At 47.3% G+C, this 17,905-nt stretch overlaps 1 protein-coding gene across 2 annotated transcripts in view; it reads left to right on the top strand.

Moving 5' to 3' along the window:
• The window catches only part of LOC144677183 (B-cell CLL/lymphoma 9-like protein), a 30,390-nt gene extending 13,362 nt beyond the window's left edge, over window positions 1–17,028 (top strand). Inside the window, exons 3-4 of one of the 2 annotated variants that reach the window (XM_078537374.1) lie at window positions 12,950–13,329; window positions 16,883–17,028. In XM_078537374.1, the coding sequence (XP_078393500.1) occupies window positions 12,950–13,329; window positions 16,883–17,010 (508 nt within the window). In that variant the 3' untranslated portion in view covers window positions 17,011–17,028. Of the gene's footprint in view, window positions 1–12,949; window positions 13,330–16,879 lie in introns of both variants that reach the window. The other variant, XM_078537373.1, reaches the window with a different exon arrangement.
• The last annotated feature ends 877 nt before the right edge of the window (window positions 17,029–17,905 follow it).

Below are 17,905 nucleotides of genomic sequence, written 5' to 3'. Positions count from 1 at the left end.
GATCTGCGAGAGGGAGAGTTGCTAGAGGCCGAAAGTGTCTCTGACTCACCGTGCAGGGATGTAGATGGGAGCTCACACTCAGATTGAAAAGACCAAATTCATGGAGAATTAAAACAAGGAAGATACAACTAGCTTTAGCTAAAGGGAGAAGTCTCCAAGAAGGCAGGCACCATGAAAGACAATTCTGGAGTTTAAAGTTTCTAGGCTGGGAAAAAAGATCGGAAGTAAACCTTCGGGAGTTAAGAATCATTTTGGACTGATTCTGTCAACTCAAAGGAGAGTGTAACGTTTACCTGATGGTGTTTTTTTTTAAGTTGTGTTAAAAGCTCTGTTCTATAGCTTAAAGTATAAGTTGCTTACAAAAATTGTTTTGTCCGTAGCGCTTCTAGTCTATTTGTTACAGTAAATATCTTAAAATGTAAAATTTGTGTCATCCTTTCAGCTATAACTGGATGTTAGAATTTCTTTTTTTAATCCCCACAGTCTACGTGGGGATCGTAACACTAAGCTCCACATGATCCTCCCCCACCCCTCTTTATCTCGCCCCATGTGTTTATCCAACTTCCCCTTAAATTTATCTACGCTGTTCCCCTCAACTACAGCCTGTGGTAGTGAGTTCCACATTCTCCCCACTCTCTGGGTAAAGAAGTTTATCCAGAATTCCCCATTGGATTCATTCGCGACTAACTTATATTGATGACCCCCTAGTTCTGGTCTTCCCCTCAATCGGAACATACTCTCTATGACTTATCACAGACGTTTCTGAATTTGAAAGACCTCTATCAGGAAGCCTCTCAGCCTTATCTTTTCTAGAGAATAAGCCTCAGCCTATTTGATCACCACTGACTCACTCCTGCTCCCAGTTCTCTCTTGCTGGCTACCTCCAAACCTTCCACACTTCTCCATTTACAACCTCCACCCGACGAGACTTCTCAGCCCTTCTGGATGGGAGGGGGTGGTTAGAGAAGGTGTGCTTCTGAGCATCATGATGGGGGCTCTTTATCTGCAATTCTTGTGTTCTGCCCCAGACACTGCTCACTGCTGCCGATATCACTCAGCCTGATGGGTTGGGTTGTGGAATCAATCTCTGTTTGCTGGGGTTTCCATTGAGTGCGGTGTGCGGTCCTTTGATCCTGAAGCGTTTGGGTGCACCTTGCCAGGATTAGTGTGCAGGAGCACACTTCAATCCACTCTGCCCCGCCCCACACAGTCTCCGCTCTACACTCCACAGTCTCTCCATTGTTCACCTTTCACCTTCTCCTCCACTTGTTAAATGCTCTCCTTCATAATGCTCTTTTCTACTTTCTAGTTTCTTTCATTGAATCCCACGCACACACTGACTCTCACTGGGGTAAGGGTCCCACACACACTGACTCTCACTGGGGTAAGGGTCCCACACACACTGACTCTCACTGGGGTACAGGTCTCACACACACTGACTCTCACTGGGGTAAGGGTCCCACACACACTGACTCTTACTGGGGTACGGGTCCCACACACACTGACTCTCACTGGGGTAAGGGTCCCACACACACTGACTCTCACTGGGGTACGGGTTCCACACACACTGACTCTCACTGGGGTGCGGGTCTCACACACACTGACTCTCACTGGGGTACGGGTCCCACACACACTGACTCTCACTGGGGTAAGGGTCCCACACACACTGACTCTCACTGGGGTGCGGGTCTCTCACACACTGACTCTCACTGGGGTAAGGGTCCCACACACACTGACTCTCACTGGGGTAAGGGTCCCACACACACTGACTCTCACTGCGGTACGGGTCCCACACACACTGACTCTCACTGGGGTACGGGTCTCACACACACTGACTCTCACTGGGGTACGGGTCTCACACACACTGACTCTCACTGGGGTAAGGGTCCCACACACACTGACTCTCACTGGGGTAAGGGTCCCACACACACTGACTCTCACTGGGGTAAGGGTCCCACACACACTGACTCTCACTGGGGTAAGGGTCCCACACACACTGACTCTCACTGGGGTAAGGGTCCCACACACACTGACTCTCACTGGGGTACGGGTCCCACACACACTGACTCTCACTGGGGTACGGGTCCCACACACACTGACTCTCACTGGGGTACGGGTCCCACACACACTGACTCTCACTGGGGTACAGTTCCACAAACATGGACCTTCACTGGGGTACAGTTCCACACACACTGACCCTCACTGGGGTACAGTTCCACAAACATGGACCTTCACTGGGGTACAGTTCCACACACACTGACCCTCACTGGGGTACAGTTCCACACACATGGACCCTCACTGGGGTACAGTTCCACACACACTGACTCTCACTGGGGTACAGTCCACACACACTGACTCTCACTGGGGTACAGTCCCACACACACTGACTCTCACTGGGGTACAGTCCCACACACACTGACTCTCACTGGGGTACAGTCCCACACCCATTGACCCTCACTGAGTAGGGGTTCCACACACACTGACTCTCACTGGGGTACAGTCCCACACCCATTGACCCTCACTGAGTAGGGGTTCCACACACACTCACTCTCACTGGGTACTGGTCCTACACACACTGACTCTCACTTGGGTGCAGTTCCCCGCGCACATACACACTCACTGGGGTACAGTTCCACGCACACTGACCCTCACTGGGGGTACAGTTCCACACACACTGACCCTCACTGGGGTGCAGTTCCCCACACACACACACACACACACACACACACACTCGCTGGGGTATGGGTCCCACAGGTGTTGGCCCTTGGGCTGGGTTCAGTGGGGTTATGGTCATAGGTAGAAACCGAGACTGGTATTTGTTTTTAAATCCCCTTCTCCATCAGCCACACCAATTCTAGGGCTGCTCCAGCAGCGTCTCCGACACTATATATTAAATCTCAAACGTTCTCTCCCCTGTTGACAGATCAGTGTGCGTCTGCCCTCTGCTTTGTATCACTTGGTGCATATTGCAAATATATTAACAGACTTAGGAATGCAAGCAGCATTAGCTCCTATCAGCCTAATATTATTTGATAAATCAGACCCACCTTCTCCCCATATCCCTTAATCCCGCCGACTCCCATTCCCTGCGATCCATTCCCCAGAAACATTCCCCTTGTCCCTTTCTTCTGCCAGTCCCTCTAACAAACTAAATTGCATTAGCATTTTTGAGTGGTGAAAGTCCCTTCTGCTCTCCCTGTGATTGCCATTTGTCTCGGAGGGCGGGGGTGTGTGTGTGCGCCATGTGCAGCCGCTTACTGCACGCTGCTTTGGTTGTAGGAAGCAGGAAGATGGTTACTGGAAAGTGTGTGGGGGTTTGGTAGAAACAAGAGGGGCATTTCCCTGCTCTTTGGAGGTTACTGTAATGCACATTGAACCCTGACTCAGCACCTGGCTCGGAGTAAGTGGGCAGGTACGTGGGTGGGGAAATTCTCTGTCCATTGATGCTAATCAGTGCCATGACAGCCAGTGTGTATTCTGGGCACCCTGCGCATGGGGGAGACTGAGTAGCTGAGTTTGATGATTAAACCTGAGAGTGAAGTCCATCCCCATGCCTGGTGAGACTTTGTGCTCTGGTTGGTCAGGCTGGTGGGTCTCAGTGGTCAAGCAGCAGTGAGTGCCTGTACTCCCTGTTAGTGTCATGTCAATGACATTATTGTGGTTAAGAGAAACAGGCGATGAGTATTAATGGTCTTTGAGCACACACATAGGAGATGGCGAGGACACTGGGTCAAGTGGGAGGAGAGCTAAGAGACTGAACAAGTAAATAAACTCTCTCAATAAAGGAAAGCTCTGTGTCTTGTTTCTGCCTTTACCAACTGGCTTAGATCCTGTTAACATTGCCCATCCTTTCAGTCCCCCACCATTTCCCCCTCCACTCGGGACCCCCTCAACACCACCCCGCCTCCAACTCAAACCTCTCTCTCCAAAAGCATCTTCATTTCAACACACGCTAATTAACTCCGTGTAACCCTTACTTAAAAAAATATTTCCCAACACCCTCCCTTACCCCGAATTCCCTCCTGTTTATCCCACCCCCTCGGAATTCTCTTCGGGGGGGAACAATTTGCCCCCTAGTCAGTCCCACCCTCGGGGATTTTGGAAAATCCCCAGTGCTCAGAATTGTTTCTTCGCGTCCAGGTGAAGGAGACCTGGGTCTAGAGCCTTTCCCCGGTGCCTGGGGAGTTATTTCAACGCTCTGCGTCTGCTCAGCTTGGGCAGAGGGACCCCCCTCTCTGGGACACGCATCAGATCGTTTGCTAACTTCATTCTGATATCTGTCCTCTGACGGTTAATGTACTAAAGCCTGCTCTATTCTGCAACGTGAATCTGTTGGCCAGCGGCAAGCTGGGGGGGTTGGGGTGATGATGTGCGGTTGTCTGGTTTGATCTTTCCCAATGTCACTGATCAGTTGGAAGCTTTCTCGTCATTTGGTGTTGTACAGTCCCAGATTTCTGCTTTATAGTTTGATTCATGCTTGGCAATGGGCTTCACAAGCAGTGAGTCAAAGATCCGTTCTAAAATGAATTTGTTTTGTTCTTTTTTTATATATATATATTTTGGTGGGGATGGTGTATTTGTGAAATTCAGTCTGTGTTCAAAGGACAAATTTGTGTTGATCAGGGCGAATGTCACAGGTACAGGAGAATGCAGCAGGTTCAACAGTCAAGAGGTTTAAAGCGAGAAAAACCTAACGAGGTCCTTTGTTTATGCCTGAGATGAAGAACGAGGGTCTGAGTGACTGAATTCCACACATATAAATCGTGTAGCGACAGGCTGTGGTTACAGGCGTGAGTCATGCTTGCGTTTGAAGTGAGCTGTTGAGGGGAGGAAACTGTGTAGATGCAAAGATTGCAGCCTCTGAATGTAAGGAAGCAGACGGCTAGGAGTGCGAGTGACCAGAGTCATATCGCCCACCTAATGTGCAGCTACAAGCACATGTCAGCGGGATTAGAGAAGCTGGGTGTTGTGCTGTGAACTGCTGTTTGTGCAGGGTTGCGCGGCAGGGCTGTGGGTGAGTACAGAAATGCCTTCTGATTTACCTAACAAAAGGCAGAAGGTTGAGGGACTGATCTCTGTTAATGTTCCAAAAAACGCATTGAAGTTTTTTATTTTAATGACGTTATTCTCAATGTGCTGATCTCTGTTGATTATTTATTGAATGTATTAGAAACAGAGGATTCTGTGTTTGGACTGATGAGTGTCCCAGGTCACAGAGTGTGCTAAAAGTTGAATATTCACAACTGTTGAACTGTGTAAACGCAGTCTCACTGGAGTCAGGAGCTGTCTGTAGTGGAACTGTGTGTGACAGTGCACTGACCAGGCATGAGGAAAGAAAGATTTGCATTTATATAGCACCTTTCACAACCATAGGACATCTCAAAGCACTTGACAGTCATTAAGTATTTTTAAAACTGTAGTTATTGTAATTTAGGAAATGCAGCAACCAATTTGTGCACAGCAAGATCCCACAAATAATCATACGATGATTAGATCATCTGTTTTTGGTCACAGGATAAATATTAACCAGGACACTGGAGAGAGCGCCCCTGCCCTCCTTAGTTTAATGTCTCATTCCATTACCTCTGACAGTGCAGCACCGACCGGTACTGCGCTGGAGTGTCAGCCTGGATTTTTGCACTCAAGTCTCTGGATTGGGATTTGAACCCACAAGCTACCACTCAGAGGTGAGAGGGTTACCCACTGAGTCACAGCTGACACGTGAGTTGTGTGTGAGGATTGATGTTCCATAACCTTATACTGACACAAGGTACAGTTGTGACAGTCACTGCTCGGTGTTTAGTTGGTCGCTTTCCAAAATTGGACTTGGAGACTTAAAGGAGATGTATGATGCTGCCAAGATCAGTGATAGGCCTGAGGATTGGGAAAATTTTAGAATTCAGAAGAGGATAACTACATATGACCAAACGAACAAGGAGCAGGAGGAGGCCACTCGGCCCCTCGAGCCTGATCCGCTATTCAGTGAGATCATGGCTAATCTTATTGTAACCTCAACTCTACATTCCCGCCTACCCCAGATAGCCTGTCACTGCCTTGTTAATCAAGAATCTATCTAGCTCTGCCTTAAAAATATTCAAAGACTCTATTTCCACTACCTTTTGAGGAAGAGAGTTCCAAAGACACTCAACCCTCCAAGAGAAAAAAATTCTCCTCATCTCTGTCCTAAATGAGCGACCCCTAATTTTTAAACAGTGACCCCTAGTTCTAGATTCTCCCACAAGAGGAAACATCCTCTCCACATCCACCCTGTCAAGACCCCTCAGGATCTTATACTAAAAGAATAAAAGAGGGAGAAATTGGAGTATGAGAGAAGAATAACAAGAAATATAAAAACAGACCGTGTAAAAGCTTCTACAAGTGTGTAAGAAGGAGGAGAGTAGCTAAAGTAAGCATTGGTCCCTTAAGAGGGCGAGACTGGGGAATTAACAATGGGAAACAAGGAAATGGCAAAGACTTTGAACAAATATTTTGTATCTGTCTTCACAGTGGAAAACACTAGAAACATCCCAGGATTAGAAGAAAATCAAGAGGCAAAATATAGGGAGGTAATTAAAACAATCACTATCATTAGGAAAAGTAATGGTACTAAAGGGTGGCAAATCCTCTGGACCTGATGGCCTGCATCCTAAGGCCTTAAAGGAAGTGGCTGCAGAGATAGTGGTTGTAATCTTCCAAAATTCCCTAGGTTCTAGAAGTGTCCCATCCGATTGGAAAACCACAAATGTAACTCCTCTATTCAAGAAAGGAGGGAGTCAGAAAGCAGGAAACTGTAGGCCAGTTAGCCTAACCTCTGTCATTGGGAAAATGCTAGAACCCATTATTAAGGAGGTAGTATCAGGACATTTAGAAAATCAGACAGAGTCAATATGGTTTGTGAAAGGGAAATCATGTTTAACAAATTTATTAGAGTTCTTTGAAGATGTAACAAGCAGGGTGGAGAAAGGGGAACCAGTATATGTGCATTTCAATTTCCAAAAGCACTTGTTAAGATGCCACATAAAAAATAAGAGCTCATGGTGTTGGGAATGTTATATTAGCACCGAGAGAGGATTGGCTAACTAACAGGAAACAGTGTCAGGATAAATGGATCATTTCCAGGTTGGCAAACTGTAACTAGTGAAGGGCCATGGGGATCAGTGCTGGCGCCCCAACTATTTATGATCCATATTAATGATTTGGATGAAGGGACCGACTATATCGTAACCAAACTTGTGGATGATACGAAGATAGGTAAGAAAGCAAGTTGTGAGGAGGATATGAAGAATCTGCAAAGAGACATAAATAAGCAAAGTGTGTGGGCAAAAGTTTGGCAGATGGAGTATAATGTGGGGAAATGTGAGGTTGTCCACTTTGGCAGGGAGAATGGAAAAGCAGAATATCCTGGTAGATAATCAGCGTGGTTTTAGATCGGAAAGAACCCCGGGAAATGTATTTTGTAAGCTATAACTGTGATATTTTTGTTTCAGTACCAAAGGTTCCTCCTTAGAAATCCAAATACTGTCAATGACCTAGCTTCAAGCTCCGAAAGAGATGAACTTACTCACATGGCAATACTGGATTTATCAAAAGCCTTTGACAAAGTTCCTCATGAAAATCTCTTGTCCACACATCACTACTGTGGAATCAGGAGGACATTGTTCAATTGGATCCTGCACTTCCTAACCAACAGAAAGCAAAGAGTGGCGCGTGGTGGGGAATCATCATCTCCTAGAGATGTCCTCTCCGGACTTCCCCAGGGAACTGTGTTGGGACCCTTACTCTTTTTGACATACGTAAACAACCTTCCCGACAAGTTAAAAAAGCAAGAGTGCGACTGTTTGCTGGTGACTGTGTAGTTTCCGCATCAGGAAAAACTCAAATTCACATCAATTCACTACAGGATGATCATCTGGAATAGCAAAAAATGGCAGGACCATTGATGGCATTCAGTGCCAAAAAATGCTATGTCAAGTCCATCAACAAGTAGCTTTAAGTTCTGTAATCAAATTCTCCAACACAAGATGCACAACCACACTGGAGGTTCATCTTAAAAACAATCTTCAATGAGGATTCCATATTCAGCAGATAACACCCGAAGCAAAAAGGGCTCTTGGATTTCTGAAGGAGGAATCTTTGGTATTGCATCAAAAATTTCAGTTTTAGATTACCAAAAATGTGTTTGTCCAGTCCTGGAATATGTAAGTTGTGTGTGGGATCCTTATATGGCGAGAGATATAAATAAGATTGAAACGATCCAGAGACCTGCTGCACGAATCCATGTGGGAAATACACCAGTGTTACATCCTGGATCAAAGATTTGGAATGGGAATCACTACAGCAAAGGAGGAAAAAGAATAGACTGACTATCTTCTATAAAACCTGGAATGGACTGGTGGGAATTGACAGAAACAAGTACCTCGCGCCCTCCAGCAATGACAAAGCAAGAGGTCACCATCCACACAAACTACAAAGACCATTTGTTTCCAAGACAGTGCATCAACAATCTTTCTTCCCAAGGACAATCTCACAGTGGAACAAGCTGCCAAAAGAAGTAATCACTGGAAATCTCCAAGACCCATCCTTAGATTATTCCCATTTAAAAGTTTTCATTATCACGACTACTTTCTCAGCAGTTCATGCCTGGTTTAGCCAGCACTACCCAGATAAATGCTGGTGGAATATGGATATTGGTCTGTGATGCTGATACAACTAAAGCAGAAGTGGAGTGAGACTCAGAATGCTGCGGTACAGAGGGATCTGGGTGTCTTTGTACACGAATCACTGAGAGCTAACATGCAACTTCAACAAGTAATTAGGAAGGCAAATAGAATGCTGGCCTTTATTGCAAGCAGAATGGAATATAATAGTAATTAAGTCTTGCTAGTGTAAAGGGCATTGGAGAGACCGCACCTAGAGTACTGTGTACAGTTTTGGTCTCCATACTTAAGGAAGGCATATACTTGCATTGGAAACAGTTCAGAGAAGATTCACTAGGCTGATTCCTGAGATGACGAGGTTATCTTATGGGGAAAAGTTGAACAGGTTGGGCCTATACTCATTGGCGTTTAGAAGAATGAGAGGTGATCTTATTGAAACATGTACCATAGATGTTGATATATAATTCAGCCTTTGAAGCTCACAATTCCTCCAAAAACGGGTAGACCTACACACCAAGTATAAAATGTGCGTGTGGTCATGTTTTGAAATGTCATTGGTATTTGATGCAATGAGTGGGTGTGTCTTAAACTCCAGTGCAGCACAGCCCTTATCACCTGCTTGATCCCATGTGCCTAGTTATAAGGTAGGGGTAAGTAAAACATGCATTTGTGGGTGAAAAGCTGAGGCTTATACTCGCTGGTCATCAGCTGTCCCTCTTTCTGAGGATGACCTCTCCTGAGAGTGATGATTTTCTGCCATGGGTCTTGATGTGGTTGAACAGGCCAATTCTCAACTTGCAAATTTTTGGGCACATGGGGCAGGAGATCTCACAAGATAGTGAGATCTGGAGTGTGGGACTTGCTTCATTTTCTTTCTTTCTCTGCCACTGCTCTGCCTCATCACTAAGGTGTTCAGCGTCAAAGCATGATGCAGCTTGATGGACAGGTTGGCACCATTTTGAACGATTGGTAGCAAGCTCCTCCCGGTCATTACTGTCAATGCAGCCGCGCTTTAAGGGAAGCTTCAGAGTGTCTTGAAGCGTTTCTTTGCACTGGTCGTTTGAGAGTTGAGAAAACAGGACATGGTGGGGGAGACACTTTTTGTCTATCCGGACACAGTGCCCAGTCCATCGTGGTTGAACTTGCAGGAGTTTTGCCTGAATGCTCGTGAAGCTGGCTTCAAAAAGGACAGAGCGTTTGTTTGATGGTCTTCCTTGATGAGTCCGGAGCATGCGGCAGAGGCATTGCTGATGGAATTTCTCTGGCGCTCTTATGTATTGCTGATACACAGTCCAGGTCTCACTGCAGTACAGAAATGTGATGCTGATAACTGCCCCTGTACTCTAGGACTTTTGTTGACTTGCGGAGGTCTTTGTTGTCAAACACTCGCTTGCATAGCTTGTAGAAGGCTGAGCTGTCACAGCTGATCCAATGTTGGATCTCGCCGTCAGTGGTGGCCTTTTAAGAGAGGTAGTGGCCAAGGTGTGGGAAATGCTCAACATATTCCAGAGTGTCTGCTTCAACATATATGGAGGGTGGAATAGTTGCCTGACCGGGTATGGGTTGATATGAGTTTCATTTTGGCAACACTCAAGGACAGGCCAAATTTCTTGTATGCAGAATTGAAGAGATTGAGAGTGACTTACAAACCAGGTGCAGAGAGGGCAATGAGTCTGCAGTCATCTGCAAACTGTAGATCATGTATGTCTATGGTGGCCAGTTTAGTTTTGGCACAGAGGCAGCTGAGGTTAAAGAGTTTTCCATATCGGTGTGATTTAATACTGATACCAGAGGGCAGTTGATCTTTGATGAGATGACTAACCACCATCAGGTAGATTGTAAATATTCCAGGGGCTATCTCACAGCCTTGCTTGACCCCAGTCCAGATTTTGAAGGGGACTGTTTCAGATCCCCCACTCAAGACAGTTCAGCCACATCATCATGAAGCAGTTGCAGGCTTGTGGTGAAGTTTCTTGGGCATCCAAATCTCTGGAGTACAATCCACAGAGGCTCCCGATTTACAGAGTCAAATGTTTTGGTCAGGTCGATGAATGCAATGAAGAGTTCCTGGTCCTGGGTGTTTTTCTTGGATTTGTCTGGCAATGAAAACCATGTCAGAGGTTCTTCTGGAAGGTCTAAAGCCACACTGTCTCTGGGAGGATTTCCTAAACCACAGGAAGTAGGTGATTCAGGAGCATCTGTGTTAGGATTTTCCCTGCTAGGGACAAGATGGAAGTATCTCAATAGCAGGCTCAGTGGGCCAAATGGCCTGCTCCTGCCCCTGCCCCTGTATCTTATGATGTTATGCCTCAGTGTCAATTGCCTTGAGGCTGTGTGGCATGTGACTGATTAAGAACAAGCCTGTTTGCAAGTCTGGGGTCACCAGAGAGGGCGACCGGCCAGGGTCATGCTTAGCAACCTGGGCTCAGTTCCAGTGAAGATTCCATGTGATTTCCCTATGTGTTCTTGTATTGACAATTCCCACATATCCAACATGTTTTACCCCCACCTCCTGTATTGGCACTGCCATTTTGTTAAGAGTCCTGGGTAATTCTCTCGGCTCATCCTATTGTTGCTGTCACTAGTTTTCCTCGCTCCGTGTTAGACTCACTCTCGCACTCTTTCCGTATTGATTAGGGGGGGAGTCAGTGGCGCGATGGTAATGTCACTGGACCAGTAATCCAGAGACCCAGGCAAATGATCCATGATCTCGGGTTCAAATCCCACCACAGCAACTGGTGAAATTTGAATTCAGTTGATAAATCTGGAATTGAAAACTAGTTCTCAGGAATGGTGACCATGAAACTATCAATTGTCATAAAAACCCATCTTGTTCACTCAGGAAGGAAATTTCCCCTCCTCCCCCATGGCCGAGTGAGCCATTCGGTTCAAGGGCAACAAATGCTGGCCTTGCCAGCGATGCCCGCGTCCCATGAAGGAATTGAAACAAAGCCTCCGCTTGACCAGCTTTTGAACATAAATAACCTACATGAGTGTTAGCCCTGGCTCTGTGAGTAACTCTGTCACCTCTGATCTAGAAGGTTGTGGGATCAGGTCCCACTCCAAAGACTTGAGCACAAAGATCTACACTGACTCTGTGCCACCTTTCAGATGAGACGTTAAATCGAGGCCCCCTCAAGTGGATGTATAAGATCGTGTGGCACCATTTCAAAGAGCAGGGGAGTTCACCCTGGTGTCCTGGCCAACATCTATCCCTCAGGTCAGCCACACACACAAAACAAAGATTATCCGGTCATCATCACTTTGCTGTTTCTAGGATCTTGCTGTGTGTAAATTGGCTGCTGCATTTCCTACATTTTCAAAAATAAAAGTATTGGCTGTAAAGACAAGTCTTTCTTCTTCCTTCCCACCACCCACCTGCTGCCCCCCTTATCCTTAAACCCTGCCCCAGGAACTGGTGTCTGTGAGGCACCTCCTTGAGTGAGGAGAAGTTGTTTAATTTATCCATGGGATGTGTGACATAGTTAGTTATTGCCCTGGAGAAGGTGGTGCTGAGCTACAAACGAGGTTTATAATTCTCTTGGAATGTAGAAAGTTAACGGGTGATTTGATCGAGGGGGTTTTTAGGATTTTGAATAAATTGATGGAGGGGAAACATTCCCACTGATGCAGGGGTCAAGGACAGGGACATGAGCTTAAGATCAGAGCCGGGCCATTTTGCAGAGAAGTTTAGAATCTTAAAGCAAAGGAGAGTCAAAGTGTGAAAATCCCTCCCACAAAAAAAAAATAGATAATTAGTTAATAATTTTAAACCCGACAATGATTTTCCAGACAAGGGGTTTAAAAGGATATCGCCCCAAGGAAGTTGGGTGGAGTTAGGATACAAACCAGTCATGAAATAAAACAGGAAGTGTTTAAAATTCTCAGCAGTTCTGACAGCATCTTCTGTGGAAAGAGAAACAGTTAACGTTTCGAGTCTTTGGAACTTCGAAATCAGGTTTCCCTCTCTCCGCAGATGCTGCCAGACCTGCTGAGTATTCCCAGCCCTTCCAGTTCTTATTTCAGTGTCAGCGGTGATTTACTCAGGAGGCTGATTAACCGCCTCCTGTTCCTGTGACCCGTGTTTGCAAGAAGCCAAACCGAACCTTGAACTGACTGGTTACTGCCTGATGTTTTATAAATAGTGACCTGTGACCGATCAGTTGCCAATGGTGGAGCTTTGCTGTTTAATGCTGTCCCCGTGTGCGATTCTGTCCAACAAGGATGGTCAGCTTGTGATTGTGCGGTTACACCCTCTCACGATGTTTATTTTAAATCTCTTTTCGTTACAGATTTTCTGAAAACAGTTTGAAAATAAAACACGAGTCAGAAATCCGGATCCCCCCAGTCCCGTCACCAAAACCCGCAACCAATCAAATGCACCCGGACAGTAAACTGACCAATCACGGCAAGCCGGTCAACAGCAGTGCCCCACCCCTGAATGCAAGCCAGGGAACGGCCTGTGGCCTGGGGTCAAAAGCAGCGGGAACAGGGAGTCACGGTGGGAAAGCCAGCCAGATCTCCCCGGGAAGCTCGGGGCTGAAAGGCAGCCAGAACTCCGTGTCAAACCTCGGAGCGCTGAAAGGGAAAGTGAAACGGGAAAGGAGTATCTCTGTGGACTCGGGAGAGCAGCGGGAAACCAGCACGCCCGTCATAGACACCGAATCAAAAGGTGGGTCTGCGTAGAAGCTGCTGGAGCCGGGAGGATTGAACCAGGAGTTCCAGACTACGGGGAACGTCGCAATGGAGGGAGGCCATTCAGCCCCACAAGCCTGTTCCTCCATTCAAGGAGATCGTGGCTGACCTAACTCCATATGCCCATCTTCTCCCCATCCTTAAAAAGTCCCATCAATCTCAATTTTAAAATTAATAATTGATCTAGCGTCAACTGCTGTCTGCAAAAGAGAGTTTCAAACTCCTACCAGCCTTTTGAGGGTAGGAGTGATTCCTAATTTCACTCCTGAAAGGCCTGTCTCTAATTTTTAGCCCATGTCCCCTTGGTCCTAGACTCCCAAACAGTGGGAATAGTTTGTCTCTATCCCGCCTCTCAGTTCTCCTTCGGAGTACGGGCAGTTGACTGAGCTGCTCCTGATGGAGAGGACCGAGTGTGTGGGCGGGGGGCAGGGAGGGGTGCGGTGGTGACAGAGGGCAGAGAGAGCCTATCCTACATGGCTTGGCGCAGTTACCCTGTCGCAGGGCAAGAGGACCATGGAGGGATTTGAAAGTGAGGATGATGATGTTGCTGCTGGAGCAGAAGCAGCCGGTGACGTTTTGAGCGCTGGTGCTGGGAATGGGAATGTGAGACTTGCGTAGGTGAGAATATTGGCCGCAGCGTTTTGAAAAGATTAAACAATTCAAGCTGATGACGTTGTAACCGTGCAAATTGAAAATGGTCTATTTTGAAATTTACATGTGTCCAGTCACATTTTTAGAAAAATGTTATATTGTGATTGCAAAGTGAATTTCTTTGTATTTTTACTACATTCACGGGATGTGGGTGTCGCTGGCTATGCCGGCATTTATTGCCCATCCCTAATTGCCCTTGAGAAGGTGGTGGTGAGCTGCCTTCTTGAACCGCTGCAGTCCGTGTGGTGTAGGTACACCCACAGTGCTGTTAGGGAGGGAGTTCCAGGATTTTGACCCAGTCTCAGTGATATATTCCCAAGTCAGGATGGTGAGTGACTTGGAGGGGATCTTCCAGGTGGTGGTGTTCCCATCTGGCGTCTCATGCAGATATACCATCTATCTGCTGCCCTTGTCCTTCTAGATGGTGGTGGTTGTGGGTTTGGAAGGTGCTGCCTAAGGGGCCTTAGTGAATTCCCACAGTGCATCTTGTAGGTGGTACACACACTGCTGCTACTGTTGTCGGTGGTGAAGAGAGTGAATGTTGAAGGTGATTATGAAGGAATTTGATAGAGTAGATGTGGGGAGGATGTTTCTACTTGTGAAAGAGATTAAAACTAGGGGTCTTAAATATAAGATCATCACTAATAAACCCAGTAGGAATTGAGGAGAAATATCGTTACCAAGAGAGTGATGAGAGTGCGATTGAGGTGAATAATATGGATGCATTTAAGGAGAAAGTTGGATAAACACGAGGGGAAAGGAATAGAAGGATATGGTGATAGGATGAGAAGAAGAGGGTTGGGAGGAGCTTAAATTTACAATCCCCAAACCCAGAGCAAAAGTTGGTTAGTGATCTCAGGGTGGACAGGGCTTGGTGTAGGTCAGGATAAGGGGAGCAGAGTTCTGGTTGAACTGAAGTGAACTCTGGAGGGGTGATTACAGAGATACCTTCTCTAATGTATTTCATGCAGTTTAATAAATGTTTATTCTCTACTTGGTTGTTGGGCACCGGGAGAAAGACTCCTGTTCAGAATAATGCCGTGGGTTATTTATATCTGCATGAGACGCCAGATGGGACCTCGGTTTAATGTCTCACCTGAAAGGTGGTGCCTCTGACAGTGTAGCACTCCCTCAGTGCTGCACTGGAAGTTGGGCTGGAGTCTCTGCAGCGGGACTCAGACCCACAACCGTCTGACTCAGAGGTGAGTGTGCTACCCACCTGGGCCATTGCTAGCGGGAAACCACAGTGACCTCGGGAGAGGAGGGAGATGCTCTGCGTTGATTGCAGTATCGGTAAACTGTGGAGGGCACATAGCTCAGAGCCTGGGCCTGGTGGGGAGGTTCTGCTCAGTGGCCCATTTCTCTGTGGCACTCAACCAGGAGGAGACCTTTCAGCCCCTTGAGCCCGTACCACCATTCAATGAGATCATGGTTAGTCTACAGTCTAGCTTCCCATATCTGCCTTTGTCCCATACCCTTTAATAACTCTCAGTTTCAAAGCAAACAATTGATCTAGTATCACTTTTCATTTGCAGAGGACTGTTCCAAATTGCTAACTCTCAGGTCCGTTATTGGAAAAGCCCTCCCGGGATTTGAGAGAGATATTGCTTTTTTTTCACCAATAGCCAATGGGAGTTAACCACATTCGATCAGTTTCTTACTGAAATGGTCGCGGGAATGGTAATTAGCATCGCTGTCCCTTGGCAGCGCTCCAATCTGATTGGCCCACAATCGCCCAATGATTTATCGGCCCAGTGTAACAGAAAGCTGGGCACGAGATTGAAATCAGATCAAACAGGAGCTTATTGAGATAGTGCCCAGACCATTAGACTGCACAGGGACACGGGGAGTGCAGCCTGAGTATTCACAACAACTTGTATGCATAGAGCAACAACATCGTGTAACATCCCCAAGACACTTCACAGGAATATTATCAAACAAAGTTCCACATCAGGGGGACCACAGCTTGGTCAAAGAGGTTGGTTTTAGGGAGCATCTTAAACAGGCGGAAAGTGAGCTGGAGAGGCAGAGAGGGTTGGACCAGTTGTTCCTGGGGTTAAGGTGAGGCTGTCAGTGGCGGAGTGATTAAAATCGCAGATAACCAGGAGGCCAGAATTAAAGGAGTGCGGAGACCTCGGAGGGCTGTGGGGCTGAAAGAGGTTTAAGAGATGGAGAGGGGAGGGGTGAGGCCAGGGAGGAATTTGAAAATGAGCATTTTAAACCGGGGATATTGGGAATGTGGGAGCCAATGTAATTCAGCGAGCACGGCGATGGGTGAATGGGATGAGGTGCAAGTGGATTTGGAGATGGGCAGCAGAGTTTTGGATGAGCTGAAGTTTACGGGAGGTTAGAGGTGGGAGGCCGGCCAGAGCTGAGCGAGATTTGACCCAACTCCGCAACCTCCGTCAGTGAATGTGACGAGCAGCAAGTTCAGTTTCACTCTTGCTGGGATCACCATCTCTTTATTAACAAGGTTTACAGAACCAACGTCCACTGGCATCTGTGCAGCCAATAGCCCAGCTCCCCAAAGCCCACGGCTCAGCCCTGTACCCCAAAAATCTGCCCCCTGACAGCCCCCGGTTCCGGTCAGTACCATGTTGTGAGCTCCGAGGGATGCAGCAGGCTCTGGGATCTCCTCTATCTCGGTGCTTTGATCCAGTGGGAATCCCCTGGGCCCTGTTAGTTATCGAGAGGGATGGAGCTTGATGCTGCTCTGTTAAGACGTGTTTAAACCTCGAGCAGAGAGCGCCCGGCCTCTGACAGTGAATCGATTGCAATGTGTGTGTGTGTGTGTGTCTGAGGAAGGTGACCCCCGTGTGGGGGCCTGACATTGTCTTGCTGCTGATGTATCGTCGCTGTTTGTGTTTCTCTGACAGTAGACGGTGCTCCCCGGAGTAAGAGGCGGTGTGTTCTGGAGCGCAAACAGCCGTACAGCGGGGACGAGTGGTACTCGGGTCCTGACAGTGAGGATGAGGATAAATCTGGAGTGGCTGCTCACAGTGAGTGAAGCTGAACGAGTTGTTTCAGCAAAACACCTTGTGCCAACACAGCCGCTTTTAATTATTAACTGTTCACTAAAATTCTGCTCCCCTCATTTCTAAGTTTTCTCGCTACACCGCGTCAGGAGGAGGCCATTCGGCCCGTCAAACTAGCTCCGCCATTTCATTAGACCGTGACAGATCTGAACTTTGACTCCGTTTATCTGTCTCTGCTCCGTATCCCTGAATCCCCGGAACCAACAAAATCCTATCAGTCTCAGTTTAGAAATTTCCTATTAGCGCCCAGGGGAGGGGAGACAGTTCCAGATTTTCACTCCCCTCTGTGTGAAGAAGTGTTTCCTGACCTCACCCCTGAACGGCCTGGCTCCAGTTTTAAGGTCATCCTAGTACATCATCAAATTTGGATATTTAGTTCTTCACCTGAATCCTTAAACTTGGTGATTTTCAGCGATCCAAAACTCCATTCTCCCCCTCCCAGCTCCACCACCACCACCACCCCCCCCTCCCCCCACATCCAATATCCCAATCACATGCTTTCTCCCCGATGCCTCCCCCAGTCGCTCTGTCTGATGTCTTGTCTAGTGGGGGAAACAGGGATTTGGGGTGAGGGTTGGATTTGCCAGTGTGCAGCACCACCTGGTGGCCATCAGCTACCCAGCCACTGACATTGTGAGAGACTCACTGCCCCCTGCAGTCTCTGTCTCTCTCTCACACTCTCTCTCTCACTCTCTCTCTCTCTCACACACTCTCTCTCTCTCTCACACTCTCTCTCTCTCTCTCTCTCTCTCTCACTCACTCTCTCTCACTCACTCTCTTCTCTCACTCACTCTCTCTCTCATTCACTCTGTCTCTCACTCTCTCTCACTCTCACTCTCACTCTCGCTCTCATTCACTCTCTCTCTC

This window comes from Cetorhinus maximus, unplaced genomic scaffold, assembly GCF_964194155.1.
Source record: "Cetorhinus maximus unplaced genomic scaffold, sCetMax3.hap1.1 HAP1_SCAFFOLD_2287, whole genome shotgun sequence".
In the NCBI taxonomy this organism is placed as follows: domain Eukaryota; kingdom Metazoa; phylum Chordata; class Chondrichthyes; order Lamniformes; family Cetorhinidae; genus Cetorhinus; species Cetorhinus maximus.
Note: the sequence above shows the minus strand (reverse complement) of the source record. Positions and strands in the feature narration are given on the sequence as shown.